At 37.6% G+C, this 23824-nt stretch overlaps 1 protein-coding gene across 1 annotated transcript in view; it reads right to left on the reverse strand.

Moving 5' to 3' along the window:
• zgc:153039 (uncharacterized protein LOC767698 homolog) overlaps nt 1-18794 on the reverse strand; it is a 148357-nt gene extending 129563 nt beyond the window's left edge. The window contains exons 1-6 of the mRNA XM_055166791.1: nt 18713-18794; nt 18314-18541; nt 10410-10544; nt 9156-9293; nt 7763-8080; nt 1085-1192 (exon numbers count right to left, since the gene is read on the reverse strand). Coding sequence (XP_055022766.1) covers nt 1085-1192; nt 7763-8080; nt 9156-9293; nt 10410-10544; nt 18314-18541; nt 18713-18791 — 1006 coding nt within the window. The 5' untranslated portion in view covers nt 18792-18794. The remainder of the gene's footprint in view (nt 1-1084; nt 1193-7762; nt 8081-9155; nt 9294-10409; nt 10545-18313; nt 18542-18712) is intronic.
• Between the last annotated feature and the right edge of the window lie 5030 nt (nt 18795-23824).

Consider the following 23824-nt stretch of genomic DNA (forward strand, 5'->3'; position numbering starts at 1 on the left):
ATTCTATGAACCTTCACTAGAATCATTTGAATAATTTCATCCATGAAATTCTCTATCAATCTCTACTAAACTAAATGGAAAAGGTAGCTGTTAACTTGAAAACTACCACTACCACAGAGCTTTTTGAGCTTTGGAGACTATCGTATTTTTCGGACTGTAAGTCACACTTTTTTTCATGGTTTGGGTGGTCCTGTGGCTTATACTCTTGTGCGACTTGTATATTAACATTTTCACACTGACAACCCCGAGAGGGCGCTCTAGGCTTGTGTGTTAGTATCTGCTACTCCTATTCCTCCTGCACCACTGTGACTTGGCGCTACTGCACATGTCTCTTGCAGAAAGAGCCGCTGTCCTGTCAGTCGATCAAACCATTACTTCTCTACTACTGAAAATTTTTAATTTAACCAGACTTATTAAGACAACTGAGAACATTGAATCATATTTTGCAGATTACAAGCTGCAAGTTGCGAAATATGCAGTCAAAAACGGTAATCAAGCAGCAGAAAGAAAGTTTGGAGTGAGCGAGAAACTTGTGACACCGGGAGGGTGCACCATACAATTTTCATGGAAGTCACTGGATGGATGGACAAAGCCTGGACTTCAGTGACACCGAAACCATCCTGTCTGAATTCAGAAAGGCCGGAATAATTCTAACTTGGTAAACTTGTTCTGTTCTGTTGTTTATGCTATAGTTATCTGAAGAACGGTTCAGATGTGACGTTAACAGTGTGTTGTTCTCTCTTCTATTGTTATTACTAGAACTTGCATTTCAATATGAAATGTCGGTTCCTCGTCGCTGATTTTATAAAATAAATTTCCCCCAAAAAGTGCAACTTATAGTCTTATAGACTTATATATGTTTTTTCCTTCTTCATTATGCATTTTTTGGCTGGTGCAACTTACAGTCCGAAAAATACGGTAATAATAAAGGATAACTCAAACATGCTTGAATGAAACAAAACATAACTCCAGCTATGCTTTGATGAGAAAACAACATTGTAACATGGCTTAAAGCTCACAACGGTCAATTTTGTGTGACATAGGACCTTTATACCTTCTTCTTAGTGCCGCTGCTTGTACTCACCAGACATGTTGGACCCGGCCATGATCCCGGTGCAGCCGTTAAACATGACGGCGAAGACTGTGGCGAAGGTCATCATTTTGTCTGTAGTGTAATCCTCCACGTAGTCAGCTGTGAGTGGAGATAGCACGAGATCAGGCTTTGGAACACAACTTTCAGAACCATCCATCTCCACCCGAAAAGTCTGATTTAGTTTCCTGACAAACACTTTCTCTCTCTCACCTGTGCATGAACAAACTTTACAAAGGCTTACAGCTTAGAGGAGAAGTTATCTTTTGTGTTGTTTACAAAGCAACGGCAAATCAATCAGAAATGGGAGTATACATTAGTCAAAATCGATTTCATTTGTAAACTGTAAAACACTAAAACAACTACTAAGTACAGGGCAAATAAAAAGCAATTTACAAACATTTAGGCTTATGACATCCTCAAGAGCAAAAGCAAGTACAGAAAAGGACGTACTATATGTGTTCTAGGATATAGCTGCACAACATTTCTGGTGGAGACCTGCTTGTCTCCATGGAGATGTTATTACTTTGCCTGGAATATTCCATGGTATGACATTAAACATATCCATCATTGCTCAAAAATACAATTATAATTCTCTTTGTAAATAAGGGTGACTTCACAGATCTGAATTGTAACGTAGCGTAGTGCTGTAACCTGCTTGTCTCCCTCATGAAAGAAGGTTTAATCTATACTGTGGAACATTATAGACAAAGCAATGATGTTTCCATGGAGATAAGCAGGAAACTAGAAATGTTAACCCATGTTGCAAATACTCCCTAAGCTTTTATAAATTAAATATACACTGCTTAAGTTTCTGCTCTACTGACATCATTTTGAAGAAGCAATACTTGGTCAAGTTCCCCTACATGTTCAGAGGATGTTTGGGGCTTTTGAATTGCAAAAAGAAGAAGTTTAAATATTTGGACTTCTTCTGTATTAAAAGGTCATGATGGGTCAAGAGGTCACAAAATGTTATTGCTTTAGCCTAGAATGTTATACAGAATGACAATGAATTATCAATCCCCATGGGGACATGCAGGCAATGCCACCAGACTGAGTTCCAGGTCAGATCTGCTCACAGCAAGAATGCATTTTCACAACTCATGTTTGAGCAATAAACACTTATAATTAAATAAATGCAAGATTGAGAAGTTCTTTATAGAAACAAGAAGGTAGCAGACTAGCCTGATTCATCAGCCAGTTTAACTTCGTGGAAACTGTCTGACCTTGCAGCATTAGGATTTGTTCGCTCGACAGTAGGCGGATACTTTTTTTATTTAACCAATCGCTGCTATTTGGTCGTGACGTATGCAATGCGCCAAATCCCGTAGGAAGGAGGACATTAACATCTTTCCCCTTGATATAATTAACCAAACATTCTCTTTGTTCCGGCTTTAAATCCTCAATCTCGGGAATCGTTGCCAACACAGAATGTCTGTCTTTGTCTACATCCATCTCGACCGCTTTGTTTACTGTTGTGCTGTTCTACAAAAGGGACACAGACAGACGCTTGAGTTTGATGTCATGGCGTCAAAGCACTTCGCTGATTGGCCGGTGCACGGTTTACAACTTCCAGGGTTCTTGCAAACTGTCTAGTGTATTCTGATTCCTGACCTAGTCGCTTGAGTGAAATGAAATTGAGCAGAGGCACTAGGTGGTGCCAGTCTGGCTAGTAGCAGACAAAAATTACATACTGCACCTTTAATTGCTGTAATATAATTGCACAAACTAACATCCATTCATAACTCACTTATTATCATTAGGGACCAGAGGCAGCCCATTAACTCCCTAAACAGTCTTGTCATATTTCTGTAATGTCTGTTTGAAAAATGTGCAGTTACAGTTGGCAACGGGGCCTCTGGTACTTTGAAACAGGATTATTATGAGTGTGCTCCAATCACATGGCCCTTAGTTAGGTCAATTAGCTTAGAAATCACATGCTTGCAAATCCCGGTAAACAAATGGGGTAGGCTGGTCACTATATTACAGTCAGTAATAAGGAGAAAACTGCATCGAATTAGAAATTACAGAGGAAATTACAGAGCAAATAAACCACGGTGGAGGTTTTAATGGCCTGCTACGCTAGTGACAGATTGGTCACTGAGATCGGAATCAGAATCCATTTTTGAAGCTTGTTGCAGCACAATGGAAACATCACGCAGCTGAAATTCTTTGTACAGTTTGACACATTAATCCAAGGCTTGACTGAATAAATTTAATCAAGTTGTTACAAAGCCTTGACGAATGTGGGGCCAGTTTTGACAATAGCATCATTCACTGTTTTGTACTGGCATGTATTATTTGAATATCGAGGAAAAGCCATTTAAAAGGTGCAATATGTAACTTTTTGGTTGGGGGTACTTCACCGGTTTGTTTCTATGGATACGTCATTGCTCTACATTGTTCTACAGTATGACGTTAAACTAGGGTGACCATATTTCCGTTTGTGAAAACCCGGACACCTTTGGGGGGGGGGGCGTATTGTGTATTACAGGCGGGTAGTAATTACACACGGGTGGGTCAGGACTAAACCAGGTCTAAACCAGGACTAATCTTGGACTTAAAGAGAAAATGCCGAGCAGTTTGTCCGCAAAGCGCGATCGGGCAATTGCTCGATTGCTCAGCTCCGCACCTCCATGAGGTTTAGTCTCGGTTCAGTCCGTGGAGTAGGCAGCGCAAAAGTTTGATATAAACTCAGGTTAACCGGCAGGTGCAGTCCTGTCCTGCGCGGGTGCGGTGTTGTACTGGGGGTCTCCAAAAATGGACCCGTGCGGGACTCTGCGCTGTTGGGCTCCATTACGGAATAAATGAATCTTCAGTTTGTTACAAAAAGAAGGATGAAAATAACACAAGGACGACAACAGCAATAAATTTTAAGAAGGAAGTAAAAAGTGTTGTAACTGTCCTGTCTGAGAAAAGTGTATAAAGTTTGTGCTGAGGGGTTTTACAGCCTTAACACAGATAGAATAATTGTAAAATATAAAGTTGACTACTTCGTGGATTTCACCTGTCGCGGGTTATTTTTAGAACATAACCCCCGCGATAAACGAGGGACACTGTCCTCTCACCTCACAAACTGTGCACATGGCCTCTCACTTGTTCCGACCGGGACGGAAAATGGAGAATTTCTTGTACAAGTCATTGTTAAATGTGCTTTTGTGCTTCGGTATGTTGCAGACTGACCGACTGTTTGTGTCTCGCTCCTTCTGAGTCACAGACGCTACGAGAGACACTCAGTTTAATGCTCCCAATGAACGGTACTGAAACCCGGACATGACTCAAAATACGGACATGTCAGGGGAAAAACGGACATTTGGTCACCCTAGTTAAACAGATCCACCTTACATTTATTCAATTACAGGTGGTTTTATTATTCAAAAATACCTAGTAAACAGGCATTCTGATGGGGTCGCCTCTCCACTAGGATTAGGCGGTATCCAAATTTTGATACCGTTAAATCTCCGTATTACCGTATTACCAAAATGTTTCAGTATGACTTTGGTAAGCTACGAAGCCGCACTTATAATCTCTAAAAGGTTTCGCATGAACCATCTCCAATGCATCCTCTGTCACAGAAAGAACACTCATATTCTACTGAGTCGTGTCCTTTAGTCTGACAGAAGCTGAACCGCATCAACGCACAAGGAGCGAGCAGTTTTTCTCAGCGCTTCATAGTTTATGCAAATGAGCCGTGTGGTTTTAAGTTTCGTTTCTGTAAAGTGTAAACAAATGTGTGCCTGAAGCTAAAACGCTGCCAAATTGCAGAAGTACTAGTATTTTTTTTTTTTTTTTTTTGGGGGGGGGGGACAAAACACTTGCAGCCTGACTTGCCGTCTTGTCTTGGTCTCCCTTATGAGCATCACGTGACAACGGATCAAAACTAATCGAACGTCATCTCCCCACGCAGTTAAAAGAAACATTACAGTTTTTGTTTTAAATCGTGATAGCATTAAATTGAAAACACAACTACACATTCTTTTGTGCTGAGCAAACAAATGTAGGTATCAATAAAATATAATATTATATTAGGTCCTTATATGCTGCAGATTTTTTTTAATGATGGTACTGAAACTGATACTGTTGCTATTTATTGATACCGCAGGATATCATAATACCGTATTACCGCCCAACCCTACTCTCCACAGTTCTGACTTGTAACTTGGTCTGGTTTGGTCTCCATGAACACAGAAAGGTTTAATACCATACTGTGAAGCATTCCAGACAAAGCAATAACAGCTCCATGGAGAAAATCCTTTGAAGGAACTTCCACTAGAAAAGTTACACAATGCGCCTTTAAATTGTGAAATATGGCATCACTTATTAAACTATGAAATTGTAGTAACTTAAAAAAGAACTACATAATACTATCACATTGAAAGCTTTCTTCTGTAAATTTATTTGCTTTTTCTTACCAGTAGATGGCAGATGTGAAACACGCATTTAATATAATGCCAGTTCAATTTTCATAATATCTGAGACATTCAGAGATGAGCTATGGCAATGCACATCGATATATACATTTACTTTTCTGTTGTCTTGTTTTTCTAAATCATAGTTCACTGAAAAGGGGAGGCATATTTTTGAAGAATAGAGGCTCTGCAACTGGGTCAAATGAAATAAGTATACCTTATCTTCCTCTAAAAAACTAGTCCAGATAATGTTTTTGAAAGATTTTAGCAGTGTTCCAAGTGGCTCAACATTATAAAGAGGGGGTATTTTACTTCTATGGGGTATTAACTGCTAAAACATAACATATTTAGCTCACCATGTTCTTTTATTGTTTTCAAAATGTTATTCTCGCTGAAAACAAGTCAAGTGGCACTGGACAGTTTTGTATCATGTTTTTGTATTTTTATGGAAAATTATCGTGTGAGAGCATGAGTGACATAAACTTGTGGACTAAGCATTGCACAGAATTTTACAGCTAACCATAAGGAGAGTACAGATCACTAAAATACTCCAATTGGCATGTTTGATACCTAAAACCTCTCCAGGCATTATAGCAACATTATAACATATGATAGAAAATTTTAAAAGATTTTGCATAATACCTGCTATTTAAGTTTCAGTATTGAAGCCTGTGAAGTTGGCTGTGATGAGGCCCTGGCATCTGTCTATATATTAATTAGTGAGTGCATTGAATTTTGGAATAAATTAAAAGTATTACTGCGAGAGGGATAGCCACTTCACAAACCTGACCTGTAACTTGGCCATATAGCATCACCTGCTTTGACGCTGTTTAAATCCAGGCTCAAAACGGTTCTATTTAGCTGTGCATATGACTGAAAGGTTTTCATTTCACACTCTTCTCTCTAATTTATGTAATAAATGTCTCTCTTTTTAATTTTATGATGATTATTTATGTTTTGATTTGTTTTTATTGTGATTTTAATGTATTTCTTATTCTGTAAAGCACTTTGAATTACTTGGTGTACGAATTGTGTTATACAAATAAACTTGCCTTGCCTTGCTTGTCTCCATAGATATAGTATGGTTTAAGTTTAATAACATACTGTGGAGCATTTAAGGAATAGCAATAACATCTCCATTTAGACAATTAGGTGATAAAATCTCCTCAAGGAAAATTACATTCAATTAAAGAAAACATACTGTGCTTGAGACTGCTATATAGTTATAATATAAGGCACCCATGGATCATAATTTGGACATTTTAAATTGCAAAAACTTAATAAAAGAAATAAGACCACTGACTTCCCATGTGTATTATAACAATAATTTAGAATAGAAAACTAAGAAAGATTACCTGCTCTTTAAAAAGGAAAGGGTGAGCATTTCTGGTACTGCACTAAACTGCTTCAAGTCCTATCTAGAAGTATTTTGTTGAAATTGGAAACTGTGTCTCCGCTCACATGTGCCTGACCTGTGGGGTTGATCCTGGGCCCCCTTTTGTTCTCTACATGCTCCTGTTAGGCCAGTTAATACGCAGCAATACTGTGTCCTACCACAATTATAGACCAGTGAACTCACTCTGCCACCTCATCCAACAAATCAGTGTGTGTGAATGCAAAATATCTTTCTCCAGCTAAACTCAGACAAGACAGAAGTCATAGTTATAGTCAAGTTATAGTCTGTCAGCTGTCACCTCCAGTCTCTCTCCCTGAAACCTTCAAAACAGGCTATAAAGCTAGGGGTAAAAAATCAAAGGTAAACTGTCTAAAGCGGACTTGGAGAGAAGTACATCCAGAATACTGCAACTCAGGTCCTGACTCAAACCAAGAAGTTCATAATTCCTGTGCTCAGGTCTCTGCACTGACTTCTGTGACATGTTAGTGCCATATGAACCATCTCGCACTCTGAGGACCTCAGAGACCGCTCTCCTGCTGGTGCACAGAGTCAGGACTAAACAAGAGGAATCAGCATTTCAGATTCATGCAGCTAAAACCTGGAACAGTCTTTCAGGCCTCTGCTTTGACGGTGTTGAAATCCAGGCTCAAAAGGTTTTCGTTCTGCACTCTTCTCTATCATTTAATGTCTCTCTCCCTCTTTTTAATTTTATGATGAGTATTTATGTTTTAATTTGTTTGCATTGTGATTTTAATGTATTTCTGATTCTGTAAAGCACTTTGAATTACTTTGTGTATGAATTGTGCTATACAAATAAATTTGCCTTGCCTTTACGTTTACAGTACATTCTATATGCATGTCGCTTACCCCACAGGTTCCCCATGAGCGTATCGATCTTGAAGCCTGTAAAATTGGCGGTGGTGGGGCCCAGGGTCCCGTTCCCTCTGGGGTTCAGGGTGGCCTCGGCCGGCAGCTGCACCACACGAGGCGTCACGGCGAAAAAACTGATGAAGATGGTGAGGAGGACAACCATCACCACGAGGAAGATAAGGAAGGAGGTTTTGGCATAGATATGAGCCCCAACCAAACACACGACCAGGCAGAGCAAAGCAATGACTGTCCCGTAGAGAAGGGACCACCAGTATCCTGAAGGGAGGACCTGGTATTGACTCGTGATAATGCCATCTGAAAGAGGGACAGTAGATTTAATTACAACGTTCATAAAGCATCAGTCATTAAATAGGCCCATTTGCAAAAATGAAAAAAGAAACTTGAACGTATTGCAAATTCTGTCCCAAATCCTTAATAAAACTACACAAAATACTAAGATTTTGATACTAAGGAAGTTCCAGTACTACAATAATATTTTTAGAGAATAAACTTTAATGTTCAGCACAAAATAATAGCAGTTTCTTTAAACTACCATATCTAGTTCTAGTTCATTCTGAAACTGTTAAGGAAAGGTAGAAATTTTATCATGTTTAAGTGATTTTCTTGGTCAATTAAAAATCACATTTTAATACTGGTTTTAGTATTGATTAGAATCTGATTTCCAAAACTTATGACAGTACATTTAATTACAAAGTTCATAAAGCATCAGTCATTAAATAGGCCCATTTGCAAAAAAAAAAAAAAAAAAAAGAGTAGTCCACTAAACATACATTATTAAACTTGGTCAATAAAAGTTTTTTCTGATTTAAAATGCTCCATTGCAAGTTAAGTGAAACTATGTTAGTGATTAATATTATGCCTTAAAGGTTCATTATGTACAGTAACTATTTGGGTGCTCGTTTCTATGGAGATGTCATCGCTCTGCCTGTAATGTTCCACAATATGGCATTAAACACATCCGCCTTACATTTATTCAATTACAGGTGCTTTTATTATTCAAAAATACCTAGAAAACAGGCATTCTGACTGTGAGCAGGGTTGCCTCTCCACAGATCTGACCTGTTACTTGATCTGGTTTGGTATTCATGAGGACACATGAAATATTTCAGATAAAGCAATAAGATCTCCATGGAGAAAAGCATTCGGCGGACCCTTCACCAGAAAAGTTACACAATGCATCTTTAATGTTTCAAATGTATAAAAGTGTATTATTTGTGACAAGGTGGATATTATGTGAACAAACAAGTTTTGACAGAGAGTGAGCCAAAACAAAAGTACTCTCATTCTGAACAAACATGTTAACAGTTCTGGTGCACTGTTATTATATTATAAATATATTATAATGAAAAGAAAAGGGTGTATGGTTTACCTTCTGGAACTCCAAATGTGGCAAGAACAGCCTCCACCAAACCCAAAACGTAGAGGGCGCTACCACACACATTGGCCAAGAAGAACATGAGGCCGATGCTGCCCCCGAACTCTGGACCTAACGCTCTGCTGATCATGTCTGAGAAACATTAAGGACCAAATCTCTTGATCTCTGGAGTATCATGCAAAGTAATACAGTATGTGACACTGGATTGTTTATTTATACAGAAATGTAAAATTAGATGTGATTATCAGAGAACATGTGAACACAGGGCTGTATGTATGACTGGTTCAAATATAGACATAATCAGTATTATTAAGTGATTCAAAAGTTTAGTTTATTTGTTTATTTATCAGGGACAATGTACATAAAAACATTGAGCAACACAAAGTCATATGCTTGTGCTAAGCTGCAGCAAAATTGCTAATTTCCAGCTTCAGCCCATGGACAGTTGATGTCATAAATGGCACACATGCCAATTAAGTGAGCATTGCATTTTAGAATGAATTAAAAGCATGACTGTGAGAGGGGTAGCCACTTCACAGATCTGACCTGTAACCTGGCCATATAGTGTCACCTGCTGGTCTCCATGGATATGGTTTGAGTCTGTTAACTTAAGCCCCATAGGAACATGCAAGGCATAGGAATATCAACATCATGGAGACAAGTTGGTGACAAGAAAGAACAGATATTGTGCTTGTTTCTGCCATATAGTTATAATCTATGGCAGTGGTCCTCAACCTTTTTGCGCCATGAACACATTGCAGACCGGGGGGTTGGGGGGATCATTAATATTATATTTACTGGTATTTATAATATGCTTAATTCACAATATTCTAAAACGACTTAATACAAAAAACAAAAGTCTACCGACTTCAGCATTAGAAAACTGCAGCGCCCAACAGGAGCTGAAGTTGCAATAAATGTCATCATAAAGAGTTGATTAGGTCTCCCATTTGTAGCTCCGGAGCTACCAGTAACCCTCCACACCCTTCCAAGTAGCTGAATTCTATCTATTGTGCATAATTAAGATTTGTTTTCATTTGCCAAAAAGACTATGCAATGCAGCCAAATCCTATGTGTATCACCCATTAAGAAAATAAAATCAGACAATTAAGTACAGAGTGATGGGCAAAATAGGTATGCTTTAATGGCTAGACAACAATTTTTCCACTTCCATTTTTTCTGGTTTTATTGGGATCGCGTGATCTTTACTAATAAGGGAAATGTGCCCTATATGGTTTTAAAGGATACAGTAGGCTCCTCCAGCATCCAGGGCCCCGTTTGTGGAGATGGCGCAGATGGACAGCACCGTGAGCGAGATGATGACGTACGCCACCAAAAACATGGCGAAGGCTTGGTACAGTCCACATTGTCCCACTACAAAACCTGCAACAATAAAGACACAGAAAAACAAGAGTGAGACACAGCTTGTAATTGCAGAAGTGAGGCCATAAAAAATAGATGTGTATGGAAGTGAAAATGTAGTGTTTTGTGGGTGGTTTCTCACGTCTCAGAAAAGCAAAAAGGATCAAAAACATTGTACCGTAGTTTTATTGCATTGTCTGGAATGTTCCATGGTGTATTATACAAGCAGGTTATGTAACAGGTCAAGCAATAGGCCAGATCTGAGGCGAGGTGACAACAGTAAAAACGCACAGTTAACAATTCTTTTTTTTCAAGCCATAAAAGCACTTGTAATTCAATAAATGCCAATTATACATTTACTACAATACTGTGAAACTTTCCAGGAGAAGCATAAGCATGTCCATTACACAGTGCAACTTTAATCTAGTTTTGAGAATGACAAAAATTAAAGAGTAGTTTGGCCATAATATTATTGGGCACTGGGGATGGGACGAGATACAATTTCCACAAGACGAGATGGGATACGAGACTGGGTCTATGGGCACAAGACGAGATTTTAGCACAATTCCTAATATTTAAATTTCATGATTTAGTTTCCAATTCTGGCCTCACGATTTCTTATGTCTTTGATTTCATATTTTTGATGCCATTCTAGTACTTGTTTTGGAACTGTAAAAGATGTAACTCACCAATATTTAACCCTTTTTTGTCCACTCCAAATGTAAATACTTGTGTGCAAAATCTCGCGGCAAATTTGTCTCGCGAGATCTTGTGGTAGGAGATCATGTCCCATCCCTATTGGGCACTTTATTAACAACTGAACTAAGGGGACAGTTTGGAATTTTGGACATAGGGCCTCATTTCCTAGTGAGCCAGAGTGTTGGAGATGTGTGGAGACACTTTTTGAAATATTCCATCCAGTCCTTGTATTTGCAGAGGTCGCTGGTGCTAAGCTAGTGCATGTCAGTGGCCATAGTTAGCCTGCCACTAAAAACAGTCTTACCCACTCCACAAAACACCCAAAGTAAATCTATTATTACACCAGACTGTCCATGTGAATGTCTGTGTTGATAAAATAATGTTTGAAATAAACCTAGCCTTGCATAGCATGAATTGTCGCATGTTGAGGGACTATTTTCTCATATATCAGTCCACTGCTGCCAAGTTATCTAGCAGGAAGTACAACTGCTGCTGCTGCTCAGACATAAATCCTTCAAATGCAAGGTTGGTTTTTACTTCTAAAATTATTCTATTGACACAGACATTTACATCGACAGTCTGGCGTAATAATATATTTGTTGTTACACTGTTTTTACTGGCAGGCTAACTATGGCCATTGACATGCACTAGCCTAGCACCAGCGACCTCTGCAAATACAAGGACTGATTGGAATATTTAAAAAAGTGTCTCCACACATCTCCAACACTCTGGCTCACTAGGCAATGAGGTCCTATGTCCAAAATTCTGAACTGTCCCTTTAAGGCATTTATTACAGAGTGTTGCTTTGAGGGAGTGAAATGTCGTCACTATACCCTAAAATTAACCATGCTAAAATAACACAGAATTGTTATTGCCCAAAAATTCACAAACAGACAAATTAAATCTACACAATGCCATCCTCTCTGATCTAGCACAGTAATTCTGAACAGAACACCAGAAACTGTGTTCTTTATTTGAAACTCCTTGCTTTCATCAACATTGTTTTGATGTGGCCAGATCCACGGGTCACATGATCCCACATGGACTATTTAGTTTAATATTTATCTCCCAAGTCAAGTTAATGTGTCACGCTGTAGTTATAATCTAATCACGCTTTAAACTGGTAATACTACTGTTATATTAAAAGGTAAATGTAACATATTGAGAGTAGGTTTATTAAATTAATCACTTTTACACCTCTCACTATGCATCACAGCATCTACCGTTAAAATACAATGGCTAGTATTAACATTAATCTGACTGAGCCTTTGCAACTACTCTATTTTTGCACAAATGAATGCTCTCAGTCTCATTCTCAAAGTAAATTTTCCAGAAAATTAAAGTTGTTTAGCACCCCTCACATTCTGCAGTGTTGTGTGAAATGTGATTAAAGACGATTTCACGTTTTTAAGTAGCATGGAGGATTTGAATGGCAGTTGAATTTGAATGGCAATGGCTGTGGCGAATGTAACCTCTGGAAACAACAAACTATCTTGTCCTACTATGCATAAAATCCGTTAATAAAATCTGCTAATTAAAGACCACGTAATGCTCTGAAATGCATGCGATTGATTTGAGCTATTTTCAGATTGTTGCTTCTGCTTCCTTGACATCTGCACACTTACAAAATTAATGTATCTATTTATTTTTTCAGCAAATTCAAACCCAGCCCTTATCAGATAGTGGTTTATTATTAACAAAATCTTAGTAGCAGTAGTACAGTATAGCCGTACACACACATGCATTTTGGGGTCAATATGGAGACTTCCTGAACTTTTACCATCGTCACTACTTGCATAACTTTTACCTTAACCTCAACCCTAATATTAACCTATTACCAAGGGTTGTAACAATAACCGAAATATCGTGACAGCGTCTCGTCAAAGTTCTCACAATAATATCGTGGACCATCACAATATACTGAATTACAAGTATTTTTGCTTAAATGAAGAGTTATGATGTAGCAATAGCTAAAAAAAAAAACAGAGGGAACTACATAGACCATGATCCTTTGCTCTATTTCAGTGTAGACTACAAGAAGAAATAACAGTTCTAAGCACTTTTAAGTCTTAGTTCTTTGGATTTAATCTTGTCAAGGCATTTTAAGAGGAAAAAGTAGAATATTAAAAGTTTTCTTAGTCTCCACAAAATATTGCAATAAATATCGTACCGTGAGATGTATATTGTGAAAATATCGTACCGAGACTTGGATATTGTTACATCCCTAATTGTGAGCCTCCCCACCATATTGTGAGCTTTCCCACAATATCGCAAATATCGTACCGTGATATTGTTCCACCCCTACCTATTACCTTAACAACTCATATCAGAACTTTAAACCAAGTACCTGATCTAATAATAACCACTTACGTCACAGGGACCGATTTTTGTCTCATTAAAAGACATTAAAAGACCCATAATGTACACCCATCCAGAGTTGTGTTTTTTTTTACTTTATTCACTCATGTTTAACACAAAAACCCTGCATATTTAGGCTGAGTTCTTCTCTCAAAACACACCATTCCACCTTGTGATGTCATTAGGGGTGTGCAAAAATATACAAATATCGATATATCATATTGTTTAATGTGATGGCACAGTATCGATGGAGTCGCGAGCTGCTGTGTCGATAAATCGCCAAGAAGATTTTTTTGGTATATTTTCTGAAATTATTTTGTTAAAGTGCTACAGTTTTAGATAGGAAACTAATTTATGTGACACATTTGACATTTTCACAGTTTTGATGATTAAAATGTTTGTGTTTCATATTAACTTTGCACAAGAAGTGGTTGAACAAAGACTTTTAGTATCACAGTCATGATTTCGCCTTTATTTTTTATGGAACCATATCGAATCGATTTGAAATATAACGTACTGAATCATATGCTCACTATAACAAGATATGTATCGTATCGTGGCCTATATATTGAGGTATGTATTGTATCGGCAACTTCTGAATGATACCCAGCCCTTGTGGTAATACAAGAAGTGCTCCACTGTGTTTTTAAACTCCATACACCTTCACTAGAATCATTTGGATGATTTCAAGCCTGGAATTGCTCATTTCTACTTAACAAAAAACCTAAAAACTACCACTACATGACATCACAAGGTGGAACTAAGCATTTTGAGCTTTGGAGATGTAGACAGACTAATAATAAAGGGTTGCTCAAACATGTGTGAATGAAACAAAACACAAATCTTGGTATGTTTTTAACAAGAAAACATAATAAGAAGCCTTAAAAATCACAAGAATCTATTTTGAGTAATATAGGGCAGGTCTCCATGAACTAACATACTAGTATTTTAGTCCACACACACACACAACCGCTACTATGTGTGTTCATGTGAGTATACCCTAAGCGTGTCCACCGTGCAGCAGCTGACATCTCACGAGACTGGGGTGGCAGGGGAGGGGCCAGCTCCCAAACTAAATTACCAGGGGGATTATGAAAACAAAAGTGAAAAGTTGTAATACGCAAGAAATATATCCTCGTGCTCCCGTATTTATTGCACAACTTCCCAGTCAAAGTATTGTTTACACCTACATGGTATTTTAAGATAAGATAAGATTTTCTCTTTCACGTTTCATGTCTGCTTCTTTGTAATCGTGGAAAAGCCTTCTGTTGTGTACAATTGCATTATGTGTTTCTATTCATTGCGCAATTTCATTTTTCAGGAACAAATAACAAAAACGAAAATGTAAAAAAAAATTAGCTGGAAGTGAGCATTTTTACTGTAAGAAAATTTCACAACGCATTCCAGACAAGTAGTAAAATGACTGATTTCAGCAGTTTAATTCCTGACACATGTGCAGCCCTGAAAACAATAAGGAAGTAAAAGAGTGTAGCCTAGTTTCTGAATACTCGAGATAACAGCTCTGGAAGAACACATTCGTTTAACAGGTGACTATGCGAAGAATGGGCCCCAGTGAGTTAGGCAAACAACACCAACACCTGAAAAAAGCACTGATGACGGGATCAACCCAAAGAAGCATTTCAAAGTTACAGTACTGAACAGTTAATGCCATCCCATGCGATAATACATGTCTGAATATTGATTTAAATTTACAATGGCAACACCTTGATAATAGATTATGATAGTGTTAATGACTTTACTGTGTTTCTGCCAGGTTTTGACAAGACTGACATGGCCCAGGGAATCCTTATTTGAAAAAAATATAAATACTTTTTAATGTATTATTAAGTATTATTAGCATTTACATGGTTGTGCTTTGTTATTATAATATAAAGTCATGTGTGAGCTACTGTGTCCAAATAATTTCCGTTTTGGCTCAAAGTCCAAGTCTAAATAACGATATAAATTTTGGAGTAATTATGTGCCTTATTGCCTCTATTACTCAAAACTCAATAATAAAGATTAAATTAAATTACTTGTACTTTTTTATATTTTAATACCAATTTATGACTTATTGATAGATTATGACGGGTCAGCATGATTTCCGTTTTGCACTAGTCAGAGATTTTTACTTTTTTCTTTACTTATTTATTTATTTATTGACTAGCCAAACTTTTATTCTAAATGTGTCTTGGATAGTTTTTGTTTTGTTTTTTAAGTACTGGTTTGTAAAATTTAGGCTTCCAATTCTAATTTCGAGTCTTTTTCATTACAAAACGCAAAATAGAATCTCATATCATCTCATGCTGGTGAAATAAAAGTGCCATCTCTGTGATCAAACCAAGCAAATGCGTAGGCCAGTCGTCCAATCAGCCTCAATGCAAATGTTTCAGCGTTTTAGTGAGTAGCCCATAGCTTTTAATAAACAGTGGTGAAGTTGAACGAGCGGTGAAACTGAAATAGAAGTAGAGGCAGACTTAAATAAGCCTATAGAGAACTTAAATTGATAGCCTAAATCATAGTTTCATCTTTAATCAAATTGTTTGTAGTAGTGTTATGGTCAGCACCTCTATAATAACTTGACTACTAAACCACAAGCTTAATGGTGCTAAAAAAGTGGTGATATTAGCCACATAGAATTCATTGCAAAGAAAAGAGTCGATAGAAGTTTGTGGATTCAAAAATGTGACCGCACTAATCATTTGAAGCTTTTTATTTGATTAAAGAGCCCATATTACGCAAATTTTACTCTTATGAGCTCTAAGCCATGTTAGAATATTGTTATCTCGTCACACGTGTTTAAGTAACCCTTCATTATTAGTCTGTCTACAGCTCCAAACCTCAAAATGCTCTGTTCCTCCTTGTGATGTCATGAAGCTGTAGTTTTCAAGTTAACAGCTACTAGAGATGAAAAATTCCTGGGGTGAAATTATCCAAATGATTCTAGTGAAGGTGTATTGAGTTTAAGAACACAGTGGAGCTCTTCCTGGATGACCACATGACAAGTTTTTTTTTCTGTTTGAGAGAAAAACACAGCGTGGATATGCAGAATATGTGTGTTAAACATGGGACACAACTAAAACTGTGAAAAAAGCGTGTAACATTGTGCATTCTCGTGTTAGTCATAATCTGAGGGACTTGTTGCTAGATTTTTTTTTTTTTTTTTTGCTTTGTTGTCATTTGCAAACACGGTTTTCTGTATTTTGGCTAAACAAATGATAACTTATGCTCCTCTTTACTGTTGGCAGGGATCTAATTAGTCAAAAACTATAATTGTCCTGTTTTAGACCTAATGTAGTCCTGGACAAAAAATAGGGACACCTGAGACATTTCTTGTATAAACCTGGGAGAAATCACTGGTTTTGGATAAATTTGCAGAGACAAAGGACTCAAAATTGGGACTGTCCCAGGTAAACAGGGACATCTGGTCACCCTAAACACATGTGAATGAAACAAAACACAACACCAGGTATGTTTTTGATCATAATATAACATAAATCAGAAAATAGCGCAATGAATATGGAACCTTCAAACTAAAACACAAATTCACCTATCCGGAGGAAGACTACCCACGCTGAACATCGACAGCAGGGTGGGGATGACTGTATTTTGGCTAAACAAATGATAATTTATGCTCCTCTTTACTGTTGGCGAGGATCTGATAAGTCAAAAATTATGATTGTCCTGTTTTAGACCTAATGTAGTCCTGGTTTAGTCTTTGTTTACTCCTGGTTTGGGTCAAATTGGTCAAAAATAGGGACACCTCAAATAAAACTAAAATTCCCTCCTGCTCCTGTAATCCTGGTTTAGTCTTTGTTTACTCCTGGTTTTTGACTAATCAGATCCTCGCCAAAAGTAAAGAGGAGCATAAATTATTCACTTGAGGAGGAAGGAAGCGATCCCTCCCACACATGACCAATGGATAAATGATCTTATGAGTTTTTTACACATTGAGAAGATGAGAGTTACCCTTGCAGGTTCGACCACAAAATTTGGAAAAACATGGCAGCCATTTTTGAAATGCATGGACACATATAAAATGAGCACCATACTTTAGCGTGGTTGTGTATGTCTTTTTCTTAATCTGTCACTGTGTATTTATCTGTCTTTGTATTATCTGCCGTTTTTTCATTTGTATATATATATATATATATATATATATATATATATATATATATATATATATATATATATATATATTATATATTTTTTTTTTAGCTTTATTATATTATTATTACTATTGTTATTATTAATTTATTTTATTTTCATTATTATTATTTTTTTTTGTTCTTTGTTTTGTTTTGTTTTTTCTTGGGGTTATTTTTGGAAAAAAATTGCATAAATATGATGTTTGGTATACATACTTACATACATACTTTGTAATGTGCTATTGAAATTTATAAATAAAATCGAAAAAAAAAAATAATAATAATAATAATAAATTCCTATTCCTAATGTGGACAAAAATAAATAAATAAATTTTAAAAAAAGGGACATCTGAGACATTTCTTGTATAAAACTGGGAGAAATGAATGGTTTTGGATAAATCTGCTGAGACAGGGGACACAGGGCTCAAAACTGGGACCGTCCCAGGTAAACAGGGACATCTGGTCACCTTAAACACGTGTGAATGAAACAAAACACAACTCCAGGTATGTTTTTGATTATAATATCACATGGATAAGAAAATAGCGTGATGAATATGAGCCCTTCAACCTAAAACACACACTCACCTATCCGGAGGAAGACTACCACGCTGAACATAGACAGCAGGGTGGGGATGACAACGCCGAAGAAGGTGGACAGCTTCTTGGGTTGGCCCGGCTGATTGGACCGGTGCCTGGGACTCTTGTGGCGCTCCTCCACGGCATGACCGGCCTGGCGCGCCTGGTTCTCGGACTCATTGACGCTGGCGGACAGGCGGTAGTGGAGGAGAGGGGTCCGCTCTGTCATCTTGCAACCTAAAGAAGTACAAGCTGCAAAACTTCCCTTAGACACTCGGACTCGGCGCAAGTTAGCCCCGTTGCAGCGCTGTACTGAAAACGTGCAGCTAAACTAAAACCACACGCTGCGTAAAAACACGGGGGATATTGAGGATTTCTCGAGGTAAATTCATCATCTAAAGTCCTTACATTTTGTCCAGATGGGTATCGCCTCGGCTTGTGGACCACTTAGGAGAGGGCTCGTTTGTATACCCTCATTGATTATCATGTGACATCCCCATCAAGAGTGAAACAACCAGATTGTGTTCCGGTGACACCTTTCAAAATAAAATCCCTGTCGTCAAAACGGAACGCAATAGATGTGATGATTGTGATTTTAGCGCCAGTCCATTTCCGGTTTTGTGTTTATTTAGCTTGACCACGTGTTTCTAGAGACTTTTCAGCCTGTTGCTCTCGGTCACGTGATCTAAAACGCTCAACCAATCAGAGCAAGTTTTTTTTTCCTGTAAAATGAAAACATGAGCATGGATGAACAAGGAAAAGCTGCAGGAAGTAAACTATGGGTAAGTTTTATAGGTTTTATAGACGTTCATTTACTCAGGACAGTTCCAGTTTTGAGCCTTGTGTCCCCTGTCCCAGCAGATTTATCCAAAACCAGTGATTTATCCCAGTTTTGTACAAGAAATGTCCCAGGTGTCCCTAGTTTGACCAATCTGATCCCTGCCAACAGTAAATAGAGGCTTTACTTGTAATTTGTTGAGGTTTTTATTACCAACCACGACAAATAAAATCTGGTCCCCCTATTAAAAAAACTTCTCAAAGGGCCTATATTAGACTATTTTAGGCTATGTTCTAATTAGGGGTGTCAAATTATCGCGTTAATTGCGATTAATTAATTACAGTCATATTTAGCGCGTTATGTTTTTTAATCGCGTTAATCTAATTTTTAATCTCTAACTTTACTGTTTCTGTATGCGAGTTGCTTTATTATTAAACCAGTTTTTATGTGTTGTTGGGACAACAGCACACACACACACACACACACACACACAAAACACATTTATACATTTTTTTATTTCGGTAATTCCACTCATTGTCGGAAACCCACACAAAACGCGCGCAGTAAGAGCGATGTAAACGTCACGTTGGCGGCGTCAGTCGCACAATGGACGAGGTCGAAGAGCCAGTAGAACAGAGGCAGCAGTGCACAGGTAAAAACACATTCGTGTCTTGGAAATTATTCTCCCGACGTGAAATATAAAAGAAAATAACAAATATAAAATCGCCTACAACTTAAATGTCACTGGTGAAAACAACCTGCATAGACTCATGATGTCTGCACTACTGTCCTATAGTGACCTGCCACATGAGGGGACACGACACAAACACAAACAAACACACAAACACACACAAACACACACCTTCATCATCGTCATCAACCTGAGAACGCGCGGACCACGTTTCCTTCCGTAGACACTGCGTGGACACCGACGTGCTCCCGTGAGCCGCGTGTGGATCGTGTTTTCTCGCTACGCTGCGTAAACCGCGCTTCCTCCTGTGCGCCTCTAAACCAGAACTAACACCAAGACTAAAACCAGGACTAATCCAGTCCAGGACTAAACCAGGTCTAAACCAGGTCTAAACCAGGACTAAAACCAGGTCTAAACCAGGACTAAACCAGGACAGGACTAAACCAGAACTAACACCAGGACTAAAACCAGGATTAACCCATTCCAGGACTAAACTAGGACTAAAGTAGGACTAAAGCAGGTCTAAACCAGGTCTAAACCAGGACTAAAACCAGTGATCTCATATATAAAGCATTTCTCTATCAATAATATTTTTAATATGGTTAAGGAAAGACTGGACTTTTTATTGTCTTTAAGTAGACAAAAGTTATTATGTTCAGATTTCCTCGTCTTTGCTACTTTACAGCAAACAGTTTCTTATTCATGGAGACTTGGGCTCAACAGCCAAATTGAAGAGATTTGTTAAACAATAAATGACTTTATAAAGTCACTTTTTTAAATCTATATCAGTCTTTTGATCTGCCACAATAATGTAATAATGAATTTAAATGAAAATACCTCAAATTGAAGGCTTTTCTCAGCAATTTTTAGGTGAGATTAAAATGAGATTAATTAGATTAATTAATTACAGATCATAATTAATTAATCTCTCAATTTTTTTAATCGCATGACAGCACTAGTTCTAATGTTGTTTTCTCATCAAAAACATACCTTGAGTTGTGTTTCATTTAGAAATAGGCAAGGCAAGGCAAGTTTATTTGTACAGCACAATTCGTACACAAAGTAATTCAAAGTGCTTTACAGAATAAGAAATACATTAAAATCATAATAAAAACAAATCAAAACATAAATAATCATGAAGATTAAAATTAAAAAAGAGAGACATAAATTGGAGAGAAGAGTGCGGAATGAAAACCTTTCAGTTTTATGCACAGTTAAACAGAAATGTTTTGAGTCTGGATTTAAACAGCGTCACAGAAGAGTCTGTCTCACATGTTCAGGAAGACTGTTCCAGGTTTTAGCTGCATGAACCTGAAACTCTGACTCCCCTTGTTTAGTCGTGACTCTGGGCACCAGCAGGAGGCCGGTCCCTGAGGTCCTCAGAGTGCGAGATGGTTCATATGACACTAACATATATACAAGAAATGTCCCAGGTGTCCCAATTTTTGACCAATTTGACACCTGCCAACAGTAAAGAGAGGCATTAATTGTCATTTGTTGAGGTAAAATACTGAAAAGCGGCTTAAAAATGACCAAAAGACAAAGAAAATGTGACTATACTGACCCACATGTTAGTCATGAATGGGCCGAGTGCAACAGTTCTCTTTGTGCACATTTATTTATTCACATTTTTATTATTACCAACCACCACAAACAAAATCTGTTCATTCTATTCAAATTAATGAAGAGTATTTAGCAAAAAACTCCTTAAAAGACCTATATTAGACTATTTTAGACTATGTTCTAATGTTGTTTCCTCATGAAAAACATACCTGGAGTTTTCGTTTAGGGGTGGTTGGTAATATTAAAATTGTGAAACAAGTGCAGAGTGACCAGGTGTCCCTCTTTACCCGAGACAGTCCCTGTTTTGAGTCCTGTGTCCCATGTCCCAGCAGGTTTATGCCAAACCAGTGATTTGTACAAGAAATGTCCCAGGTGACACAATTTTTGACCAATTTGCTACCTGCCAACAGTAAAAAGAGGCATAATAAAGAGTAATAAAGTAATAAAGAGGCATTGTTATTTGTTGAGGTAAAATACAGAAAAGCTGCTTAAAAATGAACAAAACACAGAAAACAATTCGCTTTATGCACATTTATTTATTCAGATTTGTATTATTACCAACCACCACAAACAAAATCTAGTCACCCTATTCAAAAAAACTTCTCAAAGGGCCTATATTAGACTATTTTAGGCTATGTTCTAATGTTGTTTCCTCATCAAAAACATACCTGGAGTTGTGTTTTGTTTATGGTGATCACATTTTCAAAATCAAAAACTGGGACACCCGTGGTTTAGGGTGGTTGGTAGTAATACAATTGTGAAACAAGTGCAGAGTGACTAAATGTTCCTATTTACCCAGAATAGTCCCAGTTTTGAGTCCTGTGTCCCACGTTCCACCAGATTTATTCAAAACCATTGATTTGTCCCAGTGTTATATAAGACACGTCCCACGTGTACCTATTTTTGACCAGTTTTTGAGCAATCCCCACCAACAGTAAAGAGGAGGATATATTGTCATTTGTTTAGCTAAAATACAGAAAACTGTGATTGAAACTTACAATAAAACAAAAAATTTACCAACAAACCCCAAGTGAGTCGAGAATGGACAATGATACGTGCTCTTTTCACAGTTTATTTATACCAGACATCACAACTTGGATATGTCTCAGTTTTGAATTTTGAAAATCTGGTCACCTTTAACAAGTGCGTACTTAAGGAAAATTTTTATACACTTGGCCCATTCATGACTTATTCAGGACTAACATGTGAGTGAGTATAGACACATTTTTTGGTCATTTTTAAGCAGCTTTTCTGTATTTTACCTCAACAAATGACAAGTAATGCCTCTCTTTACTGTTTACAGGCATCAGATTGGTCAAAAATAGGGACACCTGAGACATTTCTTGTTTGAAAACTGGGACAAATCACTGGTTTTGTATACATCTGCTGGGACAGGGGACACAGAGCTCAAAACTGGGACTGTCCCGGGTAACTAGGGACATCTAGTCACCCTTGTTTTGTTTCATTCACACATGTTTAACACACAAATCCTGCATATTTAGGCTGAGTTCGTCTTTCTAACAGAAACACTTTGCTATTTTATGTGGTAGCGTAATACAGGTGTTGAAGTGGTTTAACAAAGACTTTTAGTATCACAGCCAAGATTTAGCCTTTATTTTTTATTGAACCGTATCGAATTCATTGGAATTTTATCTCTGATTACATGTGAAAAACCGAGCCATTTGTAATGGTCATCAAATCACGTCTTTAGTGATACAGCGGAGGTGTCAAAAGACGTCATTAAGGAAACAAGGGAGGGTCGTCAAATGTAGTCTTCATGTGGAAAAGAGTTAAAGCTCACAGGAGTCAATTTTGTGTGGTATAGGACCTTTAAACTTGAGAGTATTTCCTCCTCCTGATAACATATCTGTAGAAGATGATATGAGAGGTAGATTGAGGTTGGACAAAGGCATGGCTGGCCAAAATCACTGCTGTTTCATGGGTTCTTGTGATGGTGTTGAATAATACGTCAGGCAATACAGATCTTGACCAGATTTGTGTATTTGATATTTCTAATGAAAGTAAAAGCGACCAGTCGACCATGAAATAATTCAAAACAACTTCATTTGAATAGAGTATCTGAAAAAAAAAAGCTCTTCAGTTCTAGTTCTCCTTTCAAAAACAAGCTGACATCTTTTGACGTCTTTTATGTCATTCATTCAGTTTGTAAATGTATTTGCATACTCTGTTTAAGGCATGTCATCTGATCCTCGACAGATAGTAAACAACAAAGTGATAAAAAGTGCTATAAAAGGCTGTATAACCTGCAGCAACAAAGAATCGACAGACTGAAATGTGAGCCGACAAAGATCACATTTCAGAGCGACGTTAGGACGAATCTGAAGTACAGAGTGAGTAGTTTTTATGCAGACGAGATACTTTTTTTATGGTAGGTCAAGAATTGTAAGCGATTTGGTCAAATTTCAGTTTTGATTATGACTCATCCGCTGTCCTAGTGTCTAGAGCTGTGATGTTCTGCTTAAATAAT

This window comes from Boleophthalmus pectinirostris, unplaced genomic scaffold (assembly GCF_026225935.1).
Source record: "Boleophthalmus pectinirostris isolate CB_2022bp ecotype Guang Dong unplaced genomic scaffold, ASM2622593v1 HiC_scaffold_9, whole genome shotgun sequence".
Classification (NCBI taxonomy): domain Eukaryota; kingdom Metazoa; phylum Chordata; class Actinopteri; order Gobiiformes; family Gobiidae; genus Boleophthalmus; species Boleophthalmus pectinirostris.